At 37.6% G+C, this 18,873-nt stretch overlaps 1 protein-coding gene across 2 annotated transcripts in view; it reads right to left on the bottom strand.

Annotated features, from left to right (window-relative positions):
- ZNF385D (zinc finger protein 385D) overlaps positions 1–18,873 on the bottom strand; it is a 900,615-nt gene that overhangs the window by 866,398 nt on the left and 15,344 nt on the right. Inside the window, exon 1 of one of the 2 annotated variants that reach the window (XM_058729763.1) lies at positions 3,951–4,050. The exons of the other annotated variant lie outside the window; for it this stretch is intronic. Coding sequence (XP_058585746.1) covers positions 3,951–4,035 — 85 coding nt within the window. The 5' untranslated portion in view covers positions 4,036–4,050. Of the gene's footprint in view, positions 1–3,950; positions 4,051–18,873 lie in introns of those variants that run through there. 2 annotated transcript variants of the gene reach the window in all.

The raw sequence follows: 18,873 nt of genomic DNA, 5'->3' as shown, positions 1-18,873 counted from the left end.
GGAGGGGTGCGGAGAGAGGGGGGCAGAGGATCCAAAGTAGGTTCTGTGCCTACAGCAGAGAGGTAGATGCTGGCCTTGAACTCATGAACCATGAGATCATGACCTGAAGTTGGATGCTTATCTGACTGAGCCACCCATGTGTCCCAGAATTGTTTTATTTCCTTTTCAGATTGTATATTGTTTGTATATAGAAACACAATCTTTTTTGTAAATTGATTATGTATCCTGCAACTTGACTGGATGTGTTTCTTGTTTCTAGGTTTTCTTGCTGAATCTTGAGGGTTTTCCAGATATATGATTGTGTCATTAGCGAACAGAGATCATTTTACTTTTTCCTTTATGATTTGGATATACCTGTTATTTCTTTTCCTGGGATGAGCGGACATAGGGAAATGTTGGTCAAAGAGTACACAGTTTCAGTTAGGCATGATCAATAGTCCTATAGATCTAATGTTCAGCAACGTAAATATAGTTATAATATTGTATTGCATACTTAATATTTGCTAAGAAGGTAGAACTTAATTACGCTTATCACACACACCAAAAAAATAAAATAGCAAATATGTGAAGTGATGATTATGTCAATTAGCTAGATTTGTGGTTATTTCACAATATATATAAAAACATCAATTCATATACCTAAAGTATATATAACTTTTATTTCTCAATTATATCTCAATAAAGATGAGAAAAAAACAGCACCTTTAAAACTATTCATTGAACAGAAAAAATGCAGAAATTATTATGGCATATCTACTATCTCATTTTAGGGAATTTTTCACTGTGGGAACCAAAAGCCACCAGGCATGCCCTCTTTTTATTCTCTGAATCTAAAAAGTGAAAGATCTGGATTCAGCTCAGCCAATCAGAAACTGCTGTTCAGGACTCTGGAACTGAAGACACAGACAGAGCAACTAGGCATCTAACTACTATAGACTACCCTGCTGGGAACAGAAAAACATGTCCAACACAGTACCTGTGTCGGTACCAGTGGAGCCCCCTAAGGATTATGCCCATGATTTGACCTTGATAATGGCCATGTTCTCTTGATCCTCTGATACCCCTGGTTTCTGCCTATTATTTTCATCTGATGCCCCGGTATTCTCACTGATTCTGTGAGCAGCCCAACGTATTTCTAAAACATTCCCAGTCAGATGCTAAGAACTTGAGCATCTGACTTTGGCTCAAGTCATGATCTCACAGTTCATGAATTCAAAGTCTCACATCCGGTGAGCTCAAGCCCCACTTCAAGTGAGCATGCATCCTGCTTCAGGTAAAACACCAGCCCCAATGAGCCCCGCCTTTCTCTTTCTCTCTCTGCCCCTCCCTCACTTGTGCCCTCTCTGTCTCAAACAAAAACACATTCCCATCCAGCATAAGTTATGCATGCATCCAAGAAAAAGATACATCTAGAATATTTTACTATTTTGCTTTTTTATTTTTAAAAACATTTTGTTTATGTTTGTCTCTTTTTGAGAGAGACAGAGAGAGAGAGAGAACGTGAGCAAGCATGAGCAGGGAAGGAGCACAGAAAGAGGGAGACACAGAATCTGAAGCAGGCACTATGCTGTGAGCTGACAGCACAGAATACAACGTGATCATGACCTGAGCTGAAGTCGGACACTTCACCGACTGAGCCACCCAGGCACCCCTATTTTGCTTTTCATTAGAAAACAATGTCACATTCAGTGCCTCTAGTATAGTGGTTTTCATTCTTGAATGTACATCAAGATCACCTGATGGACTTCTTTAAAACAGACTGCTGAGTTCGAGCCCTGTGTTAGGCTCTGTGCTGATGGCTCAGAGCCTGGAGCCTGCTTCTAATTCTGTATCTCCCTTTCTTTCTTCCCCTCTCCCACTCATACTCTGTCTCTCTCTCAAAAAAAAAAACATTAAAAAATAAAATAAAAAACAGAGACTGCTGGGCCCCAACCCTACAGTTTCTGATTCACTATGGTTCTGATTCTGCCCTGGATCTGAGACTCTTCATCTTAACAAGATCTAGGTGGTGCTGGTACTGCTCCTGGGACCACAGCCCTGGAAATTACTATTCCTGCTGCTCCCATTAAATGGTCTTCTCAATAAATAGCATTTTCTTTCCTATTTTTTAAAGTTCATTTTAATCTTTTATCTCTAAATGTTTTAGAATTTTGATAAGGTATTGTAAAATTAAAATCTTAATGCCTTAGTCTTGAAGCACAGGTACTTTACCATCTAGCTCAGGTATGTACGTGCTGACTTAACCCACTTATACTCTTGGTTCTAGCAACATCAGTCCACTACTATCTTTCAGAGCTGTGTCTGCTTCCCAAGCTGTACTGTGCACAGCTCACCTACGATCCTGCTGAAATGCAGATTCTGATTCAGTAGATCTAGAGTGGGACCTAAGATCCTTCACTTTTAACAGCTCATAGGTGATGCTGATATTGCTGGTCTGCAGACCACACTTTGAGTATCAAGACTTCAAGAGCATATGTAACCTCCATGGAAACTTTCATGACAAAGATGTTTTTTCTGAAAGCTGTACAACCAAGAAGAGTCCTTCTACTTTTTTCTTGTCCACTTCCACTCATTTTTTAAGATCCAACTCAAACCTCCTTGTTCACAATGCCTTCCCAAAAGACAGAGATTCCTCTTTGCGTGACTTTATGACATATACTGTGTACTCTTCCTATGACGGTGGATAACAAACTCTTCTATTTTGTCTGTGAGTTTTGCTGAATGTTCATACACGTGTGTGTGTGTGTGTGTGTGTGTGTTAAACTACATGACCGGGAAACCTCACAGTCCAGCAGAAGGGAAATGAGCTTCGAATCCACGGCAGGATTTGGATTTGTCTCCACTCATTGCTAACTCAGTACTAATTCCTCTAAGCTCAGTCTCATATTTAAAAAGCAAGAATAGTACTATCTACCTTTCAGCCTTGTTTTTTGGTTAGAATTATATTTAAAAATTAATGAAGATAACACCTAACACAGTCCTGGTACAAAACAGATGATGAATAAATGCTGGTCATGTTTCTATTCTTGTCTTTTTATGGTGTATCCATCAATTCACCAACTAACCAATTGATCTAAAACTTTGGAGTGCAAGAGACTGACCTAGGGAGATTTTGAAATCTTCAGTTACCCAGCCTTACTTAACCAGTGAGGTGCTGTGGGCCTACTGTTTACTTTTACATGATTCCTATGTGATTCGGTTATGGTTAGCTCTAGTTTCTATAGGTTTTTTAATTGTTTACCATGACCATGGATCCTAGTATTATATTTCCCACCCACTGGCATTCAAAAGATATGGGCTATATGGTACAGTATTAGCTATAACAACAATAAAAGAAATAAACACAAACCATATTAATGATAATTAATGTCATTATTATTTTTCTTATGAATTGCACTCATGGTAGTTCTCTATTAATTATTTTACTGTCCAGGTAATTTCATGACTAGATCATCTTAGATTCAGAGGAGAAAGTTCCAACTCCTCAGTCTGCCTGATAATAATAAATTTCCTTGTTTGGATTTCAAAAATATATGTACCTGCTGTGTAATGATTAAAAACCATGTAATTATTTGCCTCATTACACATGAAGTAAAATTCTTATTTTACAACACCAAGGCTTCAATTTCTTTTGCTAAACAAACATTTTGGATTAGTTTTCAAGGCAGTAAGTGGCCAAAATGTCCCGAGTATTATTTTCGACAATGAAAATATACATGACAGATACATCCCTGCTGCCATGGGTTTTCATTCTGCTGGAAAGACACAGTAACCAAATAAATAAGGAGATGCTGAATGTAACTTATGTATGGAGGAAATAAAACAGTTCTGTACAGGAGAGCAACTGTGTTGTGGGCTCTGTGTTGCACCTCCTGGGTACCCCCACAAGACTAAACGACTTCGTCCTTCAGCTTCCAGAAATGCTACTGGCTGACACCTAGCTGTCATACCTCTCCAGTTACTCCAGGTGACGAGCTCCCTGGCCCAGTCGTGTCCTCTTTCCAGGACAGCCTGTAACCAATGGCTGGTCAACATGGAGGTATAAAGGCTGGACGTGAGCGCCAACTTGGGACATCACTAAGAAGCCATCCCAGTTCTAGAACTCAGAGTTTGGATGAACTCTTTGTGACTGCATCATAGTCCTGCTTCTCCCTTATCCCGGTCCTGCTTTCTTCCCTTCCCCGACACATTTTGATCCCTAATAAACTCCCTGCACACTAACCTCTTCCCAGAGTCGGATTCCTATGGAACCCAACTGCAATGGGCTAGAAACAGAAAGTGAATGTCTGCTTGACTCCTTTAGCATCCCCTTGCATAGCAGAATTTATTTCCTGCTCCCATTTGCCTTTACACATACAGAATGACTTAATTTATAAGCAAGGCCCTCTATAAACTCGTGTCTACTACTTTTTTCAGCTCAACCATATATATATATATATATATATATATATATATATATATATATATGCGTGTGTGTATCTATAGATAGATATATCTATATATATTCATATATCAACCTTTTACCTCAAAAAGTACTTACTACTTTCACAAAAATATTTGTGTAAAATATGAATAATGAGTTATTTGTTAGAAATGAGAATCTGGATTATTTGAGGCAATATACTGGGAAATCTCCCTTCACTCTATTCTGAAGTGTTTTAGTAACAATTATAGCAAGTTACATATACAGAGCATTTGCTATGACTCAAATAAGGGCTTCTATATTCATTATCTTATTTTATCCTAAGAAAAACTTTATGAATTACATATTACTCTTATCCCATTACAGTAATAAGAAAACTGAGGTTTACCAGGTGTAAATGAATGTGTGCAACAAACCACATCCACTGGGTGATAACTTTTTTTTCTTTTTTTTTTAATATATTTTTTTAAAATTTTTTTAATGTTTATTTATTTTTGAGACAGAGAGAGACAGAGCATGAACAGGGGACGGTCAGAGAGAGAGGGAGACACAGAATCCGAAACAGGCTCCGGGCTCCGAGCTGTCAGCACAGAGCCTGACGCGGGGCTCCAACTCACGGAACGCGAGATCATGACCTGGGCTGAAGTCGGGCGCTCAACCGACTGAGCCACCCAGGCGCCCCTGGGTGATAACATTTTAATCAAAACCCGGGCAGTGGACACTTAATCCTTAGCGACCATTTAGAGTTGCCTTTTATATCATTTGAGGACTGTTCTAAGGGTTAGGTGCCATTTTATGCATTTATTTAAAAATCCCATTCTCCTACCCAATTTCAAAATAAACCCAGTACATTTTACACTAATTATGAAAATAAAAACAACCAGGTAGTTTTTAAAAGTAGAAATTGCAAATACAACTTGAGATTTTTTTCCTACTTTAAAAAGAAAAAAACCTTTTTTTCCTCCAGAGTGCTGCACTTCACTATCATAATGCTCTCTTCTATTCTGTTCCAGTTTTTAATCAGTCACATGTTAATATGCCAATGGGATAATACAAAAACCAGATATCCATGTGGGGCATTGACCATTTGAGACTTTAAATCCCACCTAATATAATTATGTTGAAATAAGAGGTAAAATTTCAAGTATTAAGACATTGCAAAAAGGAAAGTGACACAAAAGAGACATAGTGTATTGTGTCCTGTGTAGTATATTTTACTACCCTTTCTAAAATGAATTTCATTTTGAGCAAGTGAGCAAAATAACATGGTTTGGTCCACAACATCTTTATTCATATTTTAATCATTTATATTTGAGTAATGCATTTATTAATGCATTTGAGTTTGCATTTAATTAAATTTATCATGGACATTCTTTTTAAAAATAGGTTTAAAAAAACACTACAATTTACAGGAAAATATATCACCAGTAGCATTGGAACACAGTTATTTTAGGTCAAACCACTGCAGGGAAGAAAGATTTACCTCCCTGAGTTTTGATCTATGCAGTTTTGAACTGAAGTCAAAAAGTCTCTCCTAGAATCATAATAGTAAACTGTTCCTGATCCATAGCCCCCAAAGAAGAAAAAGGAAAGTTGACGATAAGTCAATTTTAGGAAAGGCTAGCTAACATGAGAACAATGCAGTTTCATAACAATCAGAGCAGCCGAAGTTGGGGCCATTCACTGCTCGACAAAACAAAAACCTGAGTTGGAAGCTGAATTGAGAATAGACTCTTCTATTCGGTAGTAACACTACAAAGGGTAAATTAAATTGTTGGTAAGTTTGTAAAAGTATGATAAAACTAGCTCATTTTATGTGTCATAATACTACAGATTTTACAAAAGGATGGGGTAAACTCTCATGGAGTCTTTGACACCAAAATTTCTAAAACTGCATTCATACTGGAGCAGACAGTCTCAAAAAATAAACTTAAATTTTGCACATAAAGAAATATATATATATATATATATATATATATATATATGTGTGTGTGTATGCGTGTTTATAACTCAGACACCAGTCAAATAACCAGATTGGACAAAATGGATTGTAGGAATCTAGAACTTACCTTCAATGTGTCTGCTGTGTCTTATTTTAATTAAAACATGAGTAAACTCCAGAGAAAATCGGAGTATCCCCATTTTTGCAATACTGTAACAATTTCAGCATTTACGAAATCTAAACAAAGTCTACACTTAGAACATTAATAATATACGTCCTTTACCTGGTATGTGTCTTTCATGGAGCCTTCATTTATAGGAGAGAAGAAGCAACTAGTTGTTTACTGGTCTCTTAAAAAATAATATAAACCCACTGTCAGAAAGACATTGCTACAGGTTATATCCCCCGCCAAAGTCAAAGATTGAAGTCCTAACTCCACTGCCTCACAATTTCATTGTAATGGGCGAAAGAATTTTTTAAGAGGTAATTAAGTTAAAATGAAATCATTAGGGTGGGCCCTAATCCATTATTCCTGACGTCCTTCTATGAAGAGGAAATTAGGACCCAGAAGTTGAAGACTGTGTGAAGAAACATGGAAAAGGCAGAAGACGCCTACAAGTCACGGAAAGAGGCCTCAAAGAAACCAACCCTTCCAACACCTTAATCTCGGACTTTTGGTTAGCAAAACTATGAGAAAATTAATTTCTGTTGTTTAAACCACCCAGTTTATGTATGGCGCTTTGTTAAGGCAGTCTTAGAAAAACGAATGCAGGCATGTAGACAAAGCTCATTACCCAAGAGTAGAACTATTATGCTAATATATATGCTAATGGGACAATACAAAAACCAAATATCCAGGTGACACATTGATTGACCTTTTGAGACTTGAGATCCCACCTAATGTAATTATATATTAAAATAAGAAGTAAAATTTCAAGTATCAAGGTAAGACATCACAAAAAGCAAAGTGACATAAAGGAGACATAGTTGTTAACTCTGGTAGTTAACTGAGAGCAAATGAGTCCAACCAGTGCAAATGCTAATTGTTGCATTCATGAATCAAACAATTCATCAATCTTTCTATCTCATTTACCGAATTAGTCTTCTTTTAAGTTAATATTTGCTTCAAATTCAGAAGCCTGTGACTCCCTCACTAGATTACAGTTTTCTAAAGAAAAAAACAAAACAGTGTTTATCAATCTTAGCAAATAGAGTGCCTAGGATGACCCTTAACACCTAAGAAATGCTTCAAGAAGGGAGTAAGTCCATGAAGTCCCCAGCTTACAATGGATCCACTTAGGAATTTTTGACTTTACCATGGTGCAAAGACAATATGCGTTTTGCAGAGACTGCACTTTGAATTTTGATCCTTCCCCAGGCAAGTGCTATGCAGTAGGATCCTCTCAGAGCGTGGGCGGGCAGGCACAGCGCCAAGTCAGCCTTGCAATCACTGGGGTAAACAGCTGATACAAATGTTGTTTTCCCCTCTAGCTACAATATTCAATACCTGACACAGGTATTCAATACTTTGTTAGCAAATAGGCTTTGTGTTAAATGATTCTGTCCAACCATAAGCACAGTGAAGGTAGGCTAGGCTAAGCTTTGAGACTCAGTGGATTAGGTATATTAAATGCATTTCTGATTTACGATAGTTACCTTTTTTTAATGTTTATTTATTTATTATTGAGAGACAGAGAGATACAGAGCACGAGCGGGAGAGGGGCAGAAAGAGAGGAGACACAGAATTGGAAGCAGGCTCCAGGCTCCAGGCCCTGCGCTGTCAGCACAGAGCCCCAAGCAGGGCTCAAACTCACAAACCGCAAGATCATGACCTGAGCCGAAGTGTGAGGCTCAACCAAATGAGCCACCCAGGGGTCCCTGACTTGGGATATTTTCAATTTATGATGGGTTTATTGGGGTGTAATCCCATTGTAAATTATGGAAGATCTGTAGTGAATGAGCAAATGCTCGTTCGGCTGAACAGCAGCAACAGCAACAGAACATCAAGTTAAACCTAGATACTTACAGTATGAGTTACCCACTCACCATATTCAAGATATGAACAAATGGTGGCACTGGGACCCTTATTTTGAAACAATGTTTCAAATGTTAGGAGAAACACTGCTCAATGTAGGGCTACAAGTTAGGAGTCCCAGCAGTAATGTCAAACTCTGAGCACATCAATTAGCTCCCCGACTACTCTTCTAAGGGTACACTGAGGATAGCTGCCTTTCTTAACTCATGAGGTGGTACTAAGGGTGAAGAATAAAATAATGCAACTGCATAGATTTTTTAAAACATGTCTTAGGAGGTATGACATTTCTGGGACCGAACCCAATGCTTTACTGTTCTGTCATCCCTCATTTAAAAACATAGAAGCCACTTATGATCAAGGATTGGTGAAAAATAATAAACGCACTGGACCTTAAATCAGAGGCACCTGAGTCCTTATGTAGTTGCCAATGTAATATTTATAGCCTGGGTCTCACCACACTTACTGTGAGAACAAAATGAAAAAGATGTTCAAAAGTGTATTGAGAGCTAGTAACTTCTATAAACTTCTAGGCACTGCAATTTATTATTATTATTATTATTACTATATTAGTTTTCTGAATTGTGGAGTAGAAAATTAACAAGATATAACTACCCATAACATGGTAAAATATAAGCAAAGATGACTAAACAAGAGTGAAGAAAATAATAATAATGCACTGTGTAAAATGTGAAATAAAATGTGGCTACATTGTAAGTAAAAATGCATCCACTTGAGTTCATACGCTCAGGATGGAACTACAAAATGTTCAGTAGAACTTACTAAAATTCTCTCCTATCACCATACTTAAGGTCTGGATGCCCCAGGTACCTATACCACTTACCCAAGACTCTAGGGCAAGCTGTTCATATGCAAATTATTTTGGCTTACTGTTTTAAAGGAGGAAAAAGACCATACAACTGTTTTAACATTTTAAGTCAATTGCTATTTATGACTGTGTATCCACTTCGCATCACTTTAAGTGTCTTTTCACTTGACATTCAGTATTATTTTTAAAAAATGTATAGTTGGGAAATACCTCAGTAAAAATTTCTCTGTGCAGCCAACTCTTTAGATTGACATTACCCATCTGTTTATGTTGTCACCCTTGAGCCCAAATATGGATGAAATCTTAATAAAATACTGAAAATGAAAATCATTCCCCATAATTAACCAAAGTCCAAACTATAAGCATTTCGAACACTATCCCAAAACAAATCTATTTGTGTAAGGTATTGATTAACAAACCTTGGCAAAACCTTAATTAATATTTGTGGAAGACACACTGTGTGTAAAATGCTATTTAGCCATTATCCTCATAGAACTTATAATTCAGTGGAGAAGATAATCATATACTCCAGTAACAATACTCCAGGAAATAATATCTCTTATAAGCAAGGTAAATATTTGGAGCTTTTCCCTAAGTAATTATAGCTTTCTTTATGGAATAGATCTGTTTCTTGAAAGAGTACCCATATTAAATGTACAAACGTATAAATATAAAGGGTACTTTCCACTGTGTTCTGCTTTGTGGGAGATATATTCTTCTGTGGTTAAAAAAAGCTATAATTCGGGGCGCCTGGGTGGCGCAGTCGGTTAAGCGTCCGACTTCAGCCAGGTCACGATCTCGCGGTCCGTGAGTTCGAGCCCCGCGTCAGGCTCTGGGCTGATGGCTCGGAGCCTGGAGCCTGTTTCCGATTCTGTGTCTCCCTCTCTCTCTGCCCCTGCCCCGTTCATGCTTTGTCTCTCTCTGTCCCAAAAATAAATAAAAAACGTTGAAAAAAAAAAAAAAAAAAAAAAAAAAAAAAGCTATAATTCATCACAACACTTTAAAGATACTGTTAATAATAAACACTTCTTAATGACTGGCAGGTGCACTCTATACTCAAAGTGCATCTAAAATCATCCTGAGAGGTCTAAATTACTTTTCCTATTTAATTGGTGAAGAAACTCTCAGCAAGGCTGCACAAGATCACCTAACTAGGACATGTCAGACTAGGTCGAATAGGCCTGCTTTTCTCTGACTCAAGAAATACTCTTAACCACAACGCTATACTGACATCAGCCACAAGTAGTTAGTATTATTTCTTACAACTGCCTGTGTATCTACAATTATCTCAAAATAAAAATTTTAATTTGAAAAAAGTAATTAGCCTGATAAAATAACAGTTATAAAATGAAATGTAAAGTAGTCAGAATTGTTTATATTTGACAACAAAAATAGCAATTTTATTTTAGCTCAAAACACTGAATTCTAAAGTCTATGAGATGCTATCAAAACCCTCCACTGAAAAGCACAGCAATATAATGTTCACTTATAGTTTGTCCTTAGACCACTCTTTTTTAGAACTTCCTAGAAGAATCCATGTTTCAGAAATGAATAGTCTGTTCAAAAAGATATTCAGACACAAGAGATATAATTACTAAAAATCAACAAGAATAATGGCTAAAACATCTGCCTAAAAATACTTTAAGGGTCTTTTCCTAGATAGTGCATTTAAAAAATCTGAATCAGATTTTTATACACCGAGCTACAATATAAGTAGTATACTTACCATAACTAAGTTGCTCCAAATGCAAATGCATTCAAGAACTCAAGAATAAGCCGAAAATCCAATGCAAACAAGCCAAGAGTGAAAAATGGTAGTAGTTTAAGACTAAATAAATACCCATCAGCACAAAGCACATTTAAGATTAACTTATATCTTCAACATTGATTCCAAGTAATGATACAATAATGGGATTCACAGGATTCATAGTCCAAAGATGCTTCCCTCTCTACCAAGAAAAAAAAGGGGGGGGGCGGGGGTGGGTAAAAAATCAGGTTAAGTGTGAGTAGGAGATTTAAATGACTGCTGCTTCCAAATATGGAATGAAAATCCTGCCAACTTGAAGAGAAACAAAAGAATTGCTTGTTTGTTCTCACTGACCCTTAAGCCGAGCTTTCTCTTATATATGTTTTGTATCATTACCTCATATTGTTCATGTAGCCAACATAAAGGGAGTAGGTCAATGTTCCCTTATCTGAGCAAGTTTCCACAGAGGCAAGAAAGATAAGGCTACATCGCACAATGGATACCACAGACTCTCTCTCTGCAAGGCTGAGAAGTCTGTAATAACTTCAAATTAAAGGGAGTTCACAATCCTTACTTTTCTTGGCATATAGAAAATAAAACGTAAAGAAGAAGAAAGTAAGACAGAAGTTACGAGTTTCCCGCTTATGATATGCTATGATAAAAGTCCCTTCTATTTCTCATCTGATAAGATTATGACAGTGTTCAATTTTGTACATGATCAAAGTGCACTAAAGTACTACAAGTGTTTGTGACAGTTTGTATCCATTGAGGTCAGCAGAGCCCCAGTTACAATTACACGTAACCCTGTCCCTGTGCATGACAAGGTGTGACTGAGACTTGCACTTTCTGAGGTGAGAAGTGTAATTCACAGCCCAGATGGAGAGTTGTCTTAAGATTCTTGGGTTCTAAATTAAAAGACTTCCTTGGGTCTTTGATTCCTGCAACATAATTATTTCCTAACACATTTTTAAGAGGAGTGGTTTCATACTGACCTAATGAGGACCTAGCCTAGCCTCCTAGTCTATATAATTTCCTGTCACTAAACATTTTTGTACAAATATCTCAGGTCTTAAGTGCATAATAATATCAAGCTGTAATAGAGTGTAAGTTATTCATTCAATCCACAAGTAGTCAGTAAAAATTTGGGGCATACATACTTTTCTAAAAACTGCTTCCAAATATTTTCTGTTGAAGTCTCCTTTTCCTTTAGGGAACAGGCTTCCCTAACAAGATTTTATTCTAATTCTATAATCTGTGAGTTCGGTTCAGTTATTAAGAGTCAGTCATAACCATTTTAAAACTTCGGTCTCCTGTTGGGCTAAACACTCTCTCCTCATCCCCTCCTTCTGCCAAGCTCTGGAGTTCTGCTTGGAGGGATGTGAGGCCCCGTCTGATGTTACAACTTCTTTTTTTTTCCAGAAAGCTTCTTATTCTACTAGAGATGGGGTAGGAAGGAAAAGGACAAAAAATATATATTTCTCTTTTTTTCAGTTTACTTTTTTAATGTTTATTTGAGAGAGAGAGAGAGAGAGAGAGCGAGCAGGGTAGGGGCAGAGAGAGCGGGACACACAGAATCCGAAGCAGGCTCCAGGCTCTGAGCTGTCAGCAAAGGGGCTCGAACCCACAGACTGGAGCCCCACGGACCACGAGGTCATGACCTGAACCAAAGTCAGACACTTAACTGAGCCACCCAGGTGCCCTGAAAATATATTTCTTTCTGTGCTAGCCCTTGGAGATTTGTCTTTCCTCTGATGATTGTTCCATGCTTGCTTAATCCCATAAACCGACAGTAAGCTTAAACACTCCTTCCTGCTTATTTCCTCCATGGGGGCAGCATCCAAGAAGGCTGTACTTGTTATACACCCCACTCCCACCACCTCAAGCAATTTCCTGGTGTGGAAGATCTGGACAAACCTGAACCCCGCAGCCCTGCCAAAGCCTCTTGCTGGATTCTCCTCATCCAGTGGCTGGCCCTCTATCCATGGAAATTTATTTCTCTGTGCCACGCCAATGCTGGAAACACAGGCTGTGCCCTCAGCATTCCTCCTGTGGGTTCCACCAAGTCTCTTGGACCACATCCATGCCCCAGCGGCATCAGGTTCTCATCAAGGTCAGCAGCTCTGCGACTTTCATGCAAAACACAACCACTCCTCCCTGATTTATTGTTGCCGATTGTTGCCGTCTCTGCAGGGAACACACACCAGGTGCAGGAAATACACCCAACCGGAATTCATCACATTCTGATACAGTTGCTTACTGTGTGCCAGAAGCCCGTGTTAGAACAAACAATAGAAGAGGGCAGCACACATCCCACTGCCCCCCCAGTCACCTTCCTGGCTGTGGTCACCCACAAACCTCTGCAACATTTTAGCTCCTGGCTTACAATCACTCTCTCTCAAACTGCTCTTGTCGTAGGTCATGGTGCTCTCATGCATGTAGACGTCCTTCCAAAGCATTGTTCTTCCATTTCTTTCACCTGCAGTACTCATACCCTTTGTCCTACCCCAGCCACATACTCTTACTTAGATAGTATTAACTGCAAATAAGCGAAAGCCCTCTCAAATCTCAGACATCCCACTCTCTGACCACCACCTCCTGTCTTTCCCGATCACATGTTCTCCTACCAGAACTGACATGGTTTTTTATCCCTTCCTACCACATTTCAGTATTCCTCTTTGCTCTGCTCCCATTTTCCCTTTTGTCTGACCTAAATTCCACGGACTATCATTAAAATCACAAACACACATAAACTTTATCTTCTTCCTTAAATCTAATGTTCCACCTGCTTCTCACCAGCAACCTCTCTCCTGAATGTGGATGGAGTTATGACAATGATAGGGCTTTTATACTGCCTGGGTCTGAAAGTCAGATTCTTACCCTACACACTGCTATATTCTAGCTGAGTAATTTGGGCAAGTTATTTAAATTCTCTGTGCTTCAGTTGCTTCATGCAGGATGGAGAAGTATCAGTACATATTTCAAATACATACAGTAAGAACTAAATGAGCTAGTACATGTTATTCAATGCATGGCATTAGTTAAGTCTTCATAAATGTTGGCTATTGTTGCTATTATTAAACATATTTTTCTGTCCTTTAAAACTCGAATTTAATCCGAGGCAGATCCCTTAAGAAAGCTTAATTACGCCTGAAATATGGCAGAAATGTTGATATGAAAGAAATGAATAATTTGCTTATATATTATTAAAAGCTTAAATCATGATTTAGATGTCATGGTTTTCATAGTTTAACAGTAGCTATTAGGAATGTTTTCTTCAAAAATAGCTTCCTTTACTTTTCTTATGATAAATTTCACCTAAAAAATAGAGATGAGATTAAAAAAAAAAAAACGTAAGAAAAACCTGCAATCAACAACTCCCTAACATAAACAATAACCATTAACACCTTGGAATATAATCGTTTTCTACACCCTTGCTGCCCAATGTGGCGTTGTGGTTATTTAAGTTAAACAAAATTAAAGTTCTTCAGTGGCACTAACATTTCAAATGTTCAATAACCACAAGTGACTAGTGGCTACAATATTGGATAAAATATGTATGGAACATTACCCTCATCACAAAAAGTTCTACTGAACAATACTGTCTATGCACTGTATTATACACATGTAATGGTAACAGTGAATATAAATTAAAATCTACATTTGATTGTCATTTTTTAAATTCACTGTCAATAGATGTGTTCTGGCTACCTCATTATCCCATCATGTCTCTAGGTTGCATTTGAAGGTCCTTTACATAGTCCCCATTGTCTTGCAAAAATTTGCAACTGTAAACTTGTCATTAAGTCTTTCTATATAATGTTTTCATTAAATACATTTTAGAAGAAATCCCCTTATGTTTATTTGTCCTATCAAAAGACATATACATTTTTTAAGCATTGGATATATGTTGTAAATTCTTTATTTTTTTTTAATTTTTTTAATGTTTATTTATTTTTGAGAGAGAGAGAGAGACACAGAGTGTGAGCAGAGGAGGGGCAGAGAGAGAGAAGGAGACACAGAATCCCAAGCAGGTTCCAGGCACTGAGCTGTCAGCACAGAGCCCGATGCAGGGCTCGACCCACGAACTGTGAGATCATGACCTGAGCCAAAGTCAGACGCTTAACCAACTGAGCCACCCAGGAGCCCTTTTCTTTTTTTTAAATGTTTAATTTATTTATTTAGACAGAGAGCTTGCACACACCCGCCTGCATGCAAGGGGAGGGGCAGAAAAAGAGGAGAGAGAATCCCAAGCAGGCTCTGTACTGCCAATGTGGGCTCAATCCCACCAACCATGAGATCATGACATGAGCCAAAACCAAGAGTTGGAGGTTTAACCGACTGAGACACCCAGGCGCCCCTGTTGTAAACTCTTTTGTAAAGACTCTGAAATATTTTATATCACACACATCGTTCTAACATAAGTTCCTTGTTATATATTCCAGTATGATCCAGGAATATGGGATATATGAAATACAAGACAATGGGAGCATACAAAAATGAAATGAAATCTCATAGTGGCAGCTAAGAAAGCAATGGAAACCAAGAAGCCAGTGAATTTAGGAAAACCTACAGAAGTATCCTTAAATTGATTCCAAGAAATTAGAAGAAGCTGGACATTAGCAACATGATGAAGAAAAATATCTTCCATTAAAAAAAGAAAGAAAATTTCCATGAAAAAAAATTTTTTAATTCCAAAGAATATCATGATCAAATATGAAGCAAACTGAAACTATTAGGTCTTTGAATCATCTGTAAAGTTTAAGAAAAGAATATTCATTTGTTCTTAAGAAACAAATAAAGGATTATTAGCATACACAGTATACATCCATATCACAAATTTAATGATAGAGCTTATAGACTACAAACGGTATATTTCCAAATCATTAAGTACAGAAGGTATGAAATATAAAAAGTTGTATTGCAACAAACAGATACATAACTCAGTAAATTCCTTGTATTATCCTTTTAGTATTATTTCTCTTTTCTGCATATAGGTTGCAAATACTTCCAATTCCTTTCCCAAGAACGAAATGTAAACAACATACATAGAATAGTAAAACATACATAGAATGTAAAAACTCTTACTGCATACATGGACATATGACTGTGTGATCACATGTACATGGTTTTTTTTTTAAACATTTATTTATTTTTGAGACAGAGAGAGACAGAGCATGAATGGGGGAAGGTCAGAGAGAGGGAGACAAAGAATCCGAAACAGGCTCCAGGCTCTGAGCTGTCAGCACAGAGCCCGACGCGGGGCTTGAACTCAACGTACCGCGGGATCATGACCTGAGCCGGAGTCGGCCGCTTAACCGACTGAGCCACCCAGGTGCCCCTCTGTGTACATGTTTTAATCAGCTTGAGATTTAATTACTTTTGGTTCCCATGGACTAGCTGGAGGTGGAAACCAACAGACCAAACCATGCAAATACTATTTAACCAAAGCATCTGTGTTTATATATCACAGATATTCTATTTTGCATCATTATTATTACTGAGCATGTATAAAATGGTCCACACATGAAACAACAAATCCCATAGGAAGTATATTTTGATGCATATGAAATGTAAAATTTTACAAACACTGCTACTTTGAGTGTTACCTTTATGTGACTTTTCTTTTAGTAGCACCTTTATTTCTTAAGGAAAGTGTTTCACATGGGGTGATTGGGGTTGAACAGCACCTAAGGAGGGTCAACGTAAGAGAAGGAAAGAGACAAGAGGCAAAAAGAGGGCAAACATCATAATACCCTTCCTCATGGCCACAGAAACTCCTGTCTCATTCAGGTGCTAGCAGGCTGTTGATGCTGGAATTCTGTGCCCCAACTAATTTTCCTTACACCAAAGCTTTCAAAGAAATGTAAAGATACGTTTTGAAGTATCAAAGTGAGATTAGATCAACAGAACAGGGATTGTTATTGGTGAATTTTTTAAGAGATGAAGACAGAGCAATAATATATATGAGCACAAATCAATGATAAGTCCATTCTAAAGGGTTATTTCTGGGTTGGTCCATTCAGTGCTATCCTCAGTTATATATATTATTGGACATATTACAAAGTAAAGTCTTCGGTGAGACATTTAAAACAAAGTAGAAGATGATATAAAATATCAAGAAGAAGAGGTTAAGGTGGTAATAAAATCAGAGTTTACCATTAAGTGAGCAAAACATTTACCACCCAGACAACGCCCTCTCTTCAGTATGTACAGGAAATGAGATAGCAAGTTATAATAGGTCCTATATAATTGTGAGCACATTAATTATATGAAAAGTGCAGGAATAAGCATTTGCACATAAAAAGAAAATTCCATCACTGAAATTATCAAGAAGTTCACACACATAATTACATAGTACTTTTCCAGCCTTAACACAATGAAGCTTTCAGATAGGAAGAAAAATAGACCAAAGCATATCATTATCCCCAAATCTCTAAGTGAACTTGAAATGATTTTAAGTTTCAAGAAGTTTGTAGAGAAGGAAATATAAACTTCAGAGCAGCCCTGAGCTACAATGACAAGTACATTACGAAATGTATACAGTTGGATGTGAATTGATTTTCTCATAGACCCTCTACTACTTTCTAGATAGATGCAAGGCACTGAAATTAAGTCACTAATTGCTTGCAATCGCTCTCATTTTTTTCAGACATTTTATTTTTAATATGATGGATTTCGAGTCATGCTGGGACATACAGTTTGAAAAGTCTAGTAGAAGCCTGAAAGTGCAGTTCGATTTTCACAACGCTTACGGTGAATCCTCACGGCAGACAGGATATGCTAGGTTAAACGACAGTGACAAAGTTCTAAAATCTTAGTCACTTAAAGAAACAAAAACTTAAAAAAAAAAAAAAAAAAAAAAAAGAAACAAAAACTTAGTTCTTGCTCACACCACATGTCCATCTCAGATCAGCAGGGCCTTCACTGCAAATTAACCCTCACGCCGGGTCACGAACTATCCAAGCCTCCACCAACTAAAACACTTGTGTTGATCTCTGTGACGGAGGAAAGGAAACTAACAAATCACACACCAGCTTCTCAAGTCTTCTGCCAAAAAGTGACAAATCACTTCCAATCACATTTTCTTGGCTAGAGCAAATGATAGGTCATAACCTTATTTCAGGGGTGTGGAGTATTACAATCCTTCCAAGTGAGTGATTAGTAAGCACATGTAATCACTACAAGCAGTGTATATGCTCTGTTTTCAATGAATTATTTCCTCCTTTCCTGGGTAACTACATTCGTGGAAATAAAATGTTGAATCCTATCCCTATTCCCAGGTTATGTACCTTATGCAGTATTGGGCACTCAGTATTTGTGAATGAATAATAAGGACAGTCTGCTGAGTTAAATATTTTAGCATGTTTAAGCCCAAGTAATGTTGAAAAGAGACCTTTGGATTCGACATAAAGTTCATGCGTAACCCTAGAGAAGTGTCTCAGAAGTATGACAAAATGAGATAAAGCAATAAAAGAAAAGCATGGGGACTGCCCTTTCTAAAAGTTTGGCAGTGATTCCACGGAGAGATTTGGGACAGCAGCCTGAAGAAAGGAGAGTACAGCAGATCTGGAGGGCAAGCAGATGGAAAAAAAGAGCCAAGTTTTTAAAAAAAAAAAATTTTTTTAACGTTTTATTTTTTATTTTTTATTTTTGAGACAGAGGATGAACAGGGGAGGGTCAGCGAGAGGGAGACAGAATCTGAAACAGAAAAAGAGCCAAGTTTTAAGCAAGACGATGAGTAACTGGTGAAATGTTTAAAAGGCACCAGGAGGAAGTGGGATTATAAGATAAGTAATCGGGCCTTGGGAGAGCAATCCTCTTGGACAGAGATGTGAATCAGGATGGTTATAAATGAAGCTGTAACTGGTAATGACAGAAGGAAAATGTGAAGGTGTACCAC

Source organism: Neofelis nebulosa, chromosome 5 (assembly GCF_028018385.1).
Source record: "Neofelis nebulosa isolate mNeoNeb1 chromosome 5, mNeoNeb1.pri, whole genome shotgun sequence".
NCBI classification, from domain to species: Eukaryota; Metazoa; Chordata; class Mammalia; order Carnivora; family Felidae; genus Neofelis; species Neofelis nebulosa.
The sequence above is the reverse complement of the archived record's forward strand: the minus strand, read 5'-3'. Positions and strand labels throughout refer to the sequence as shown.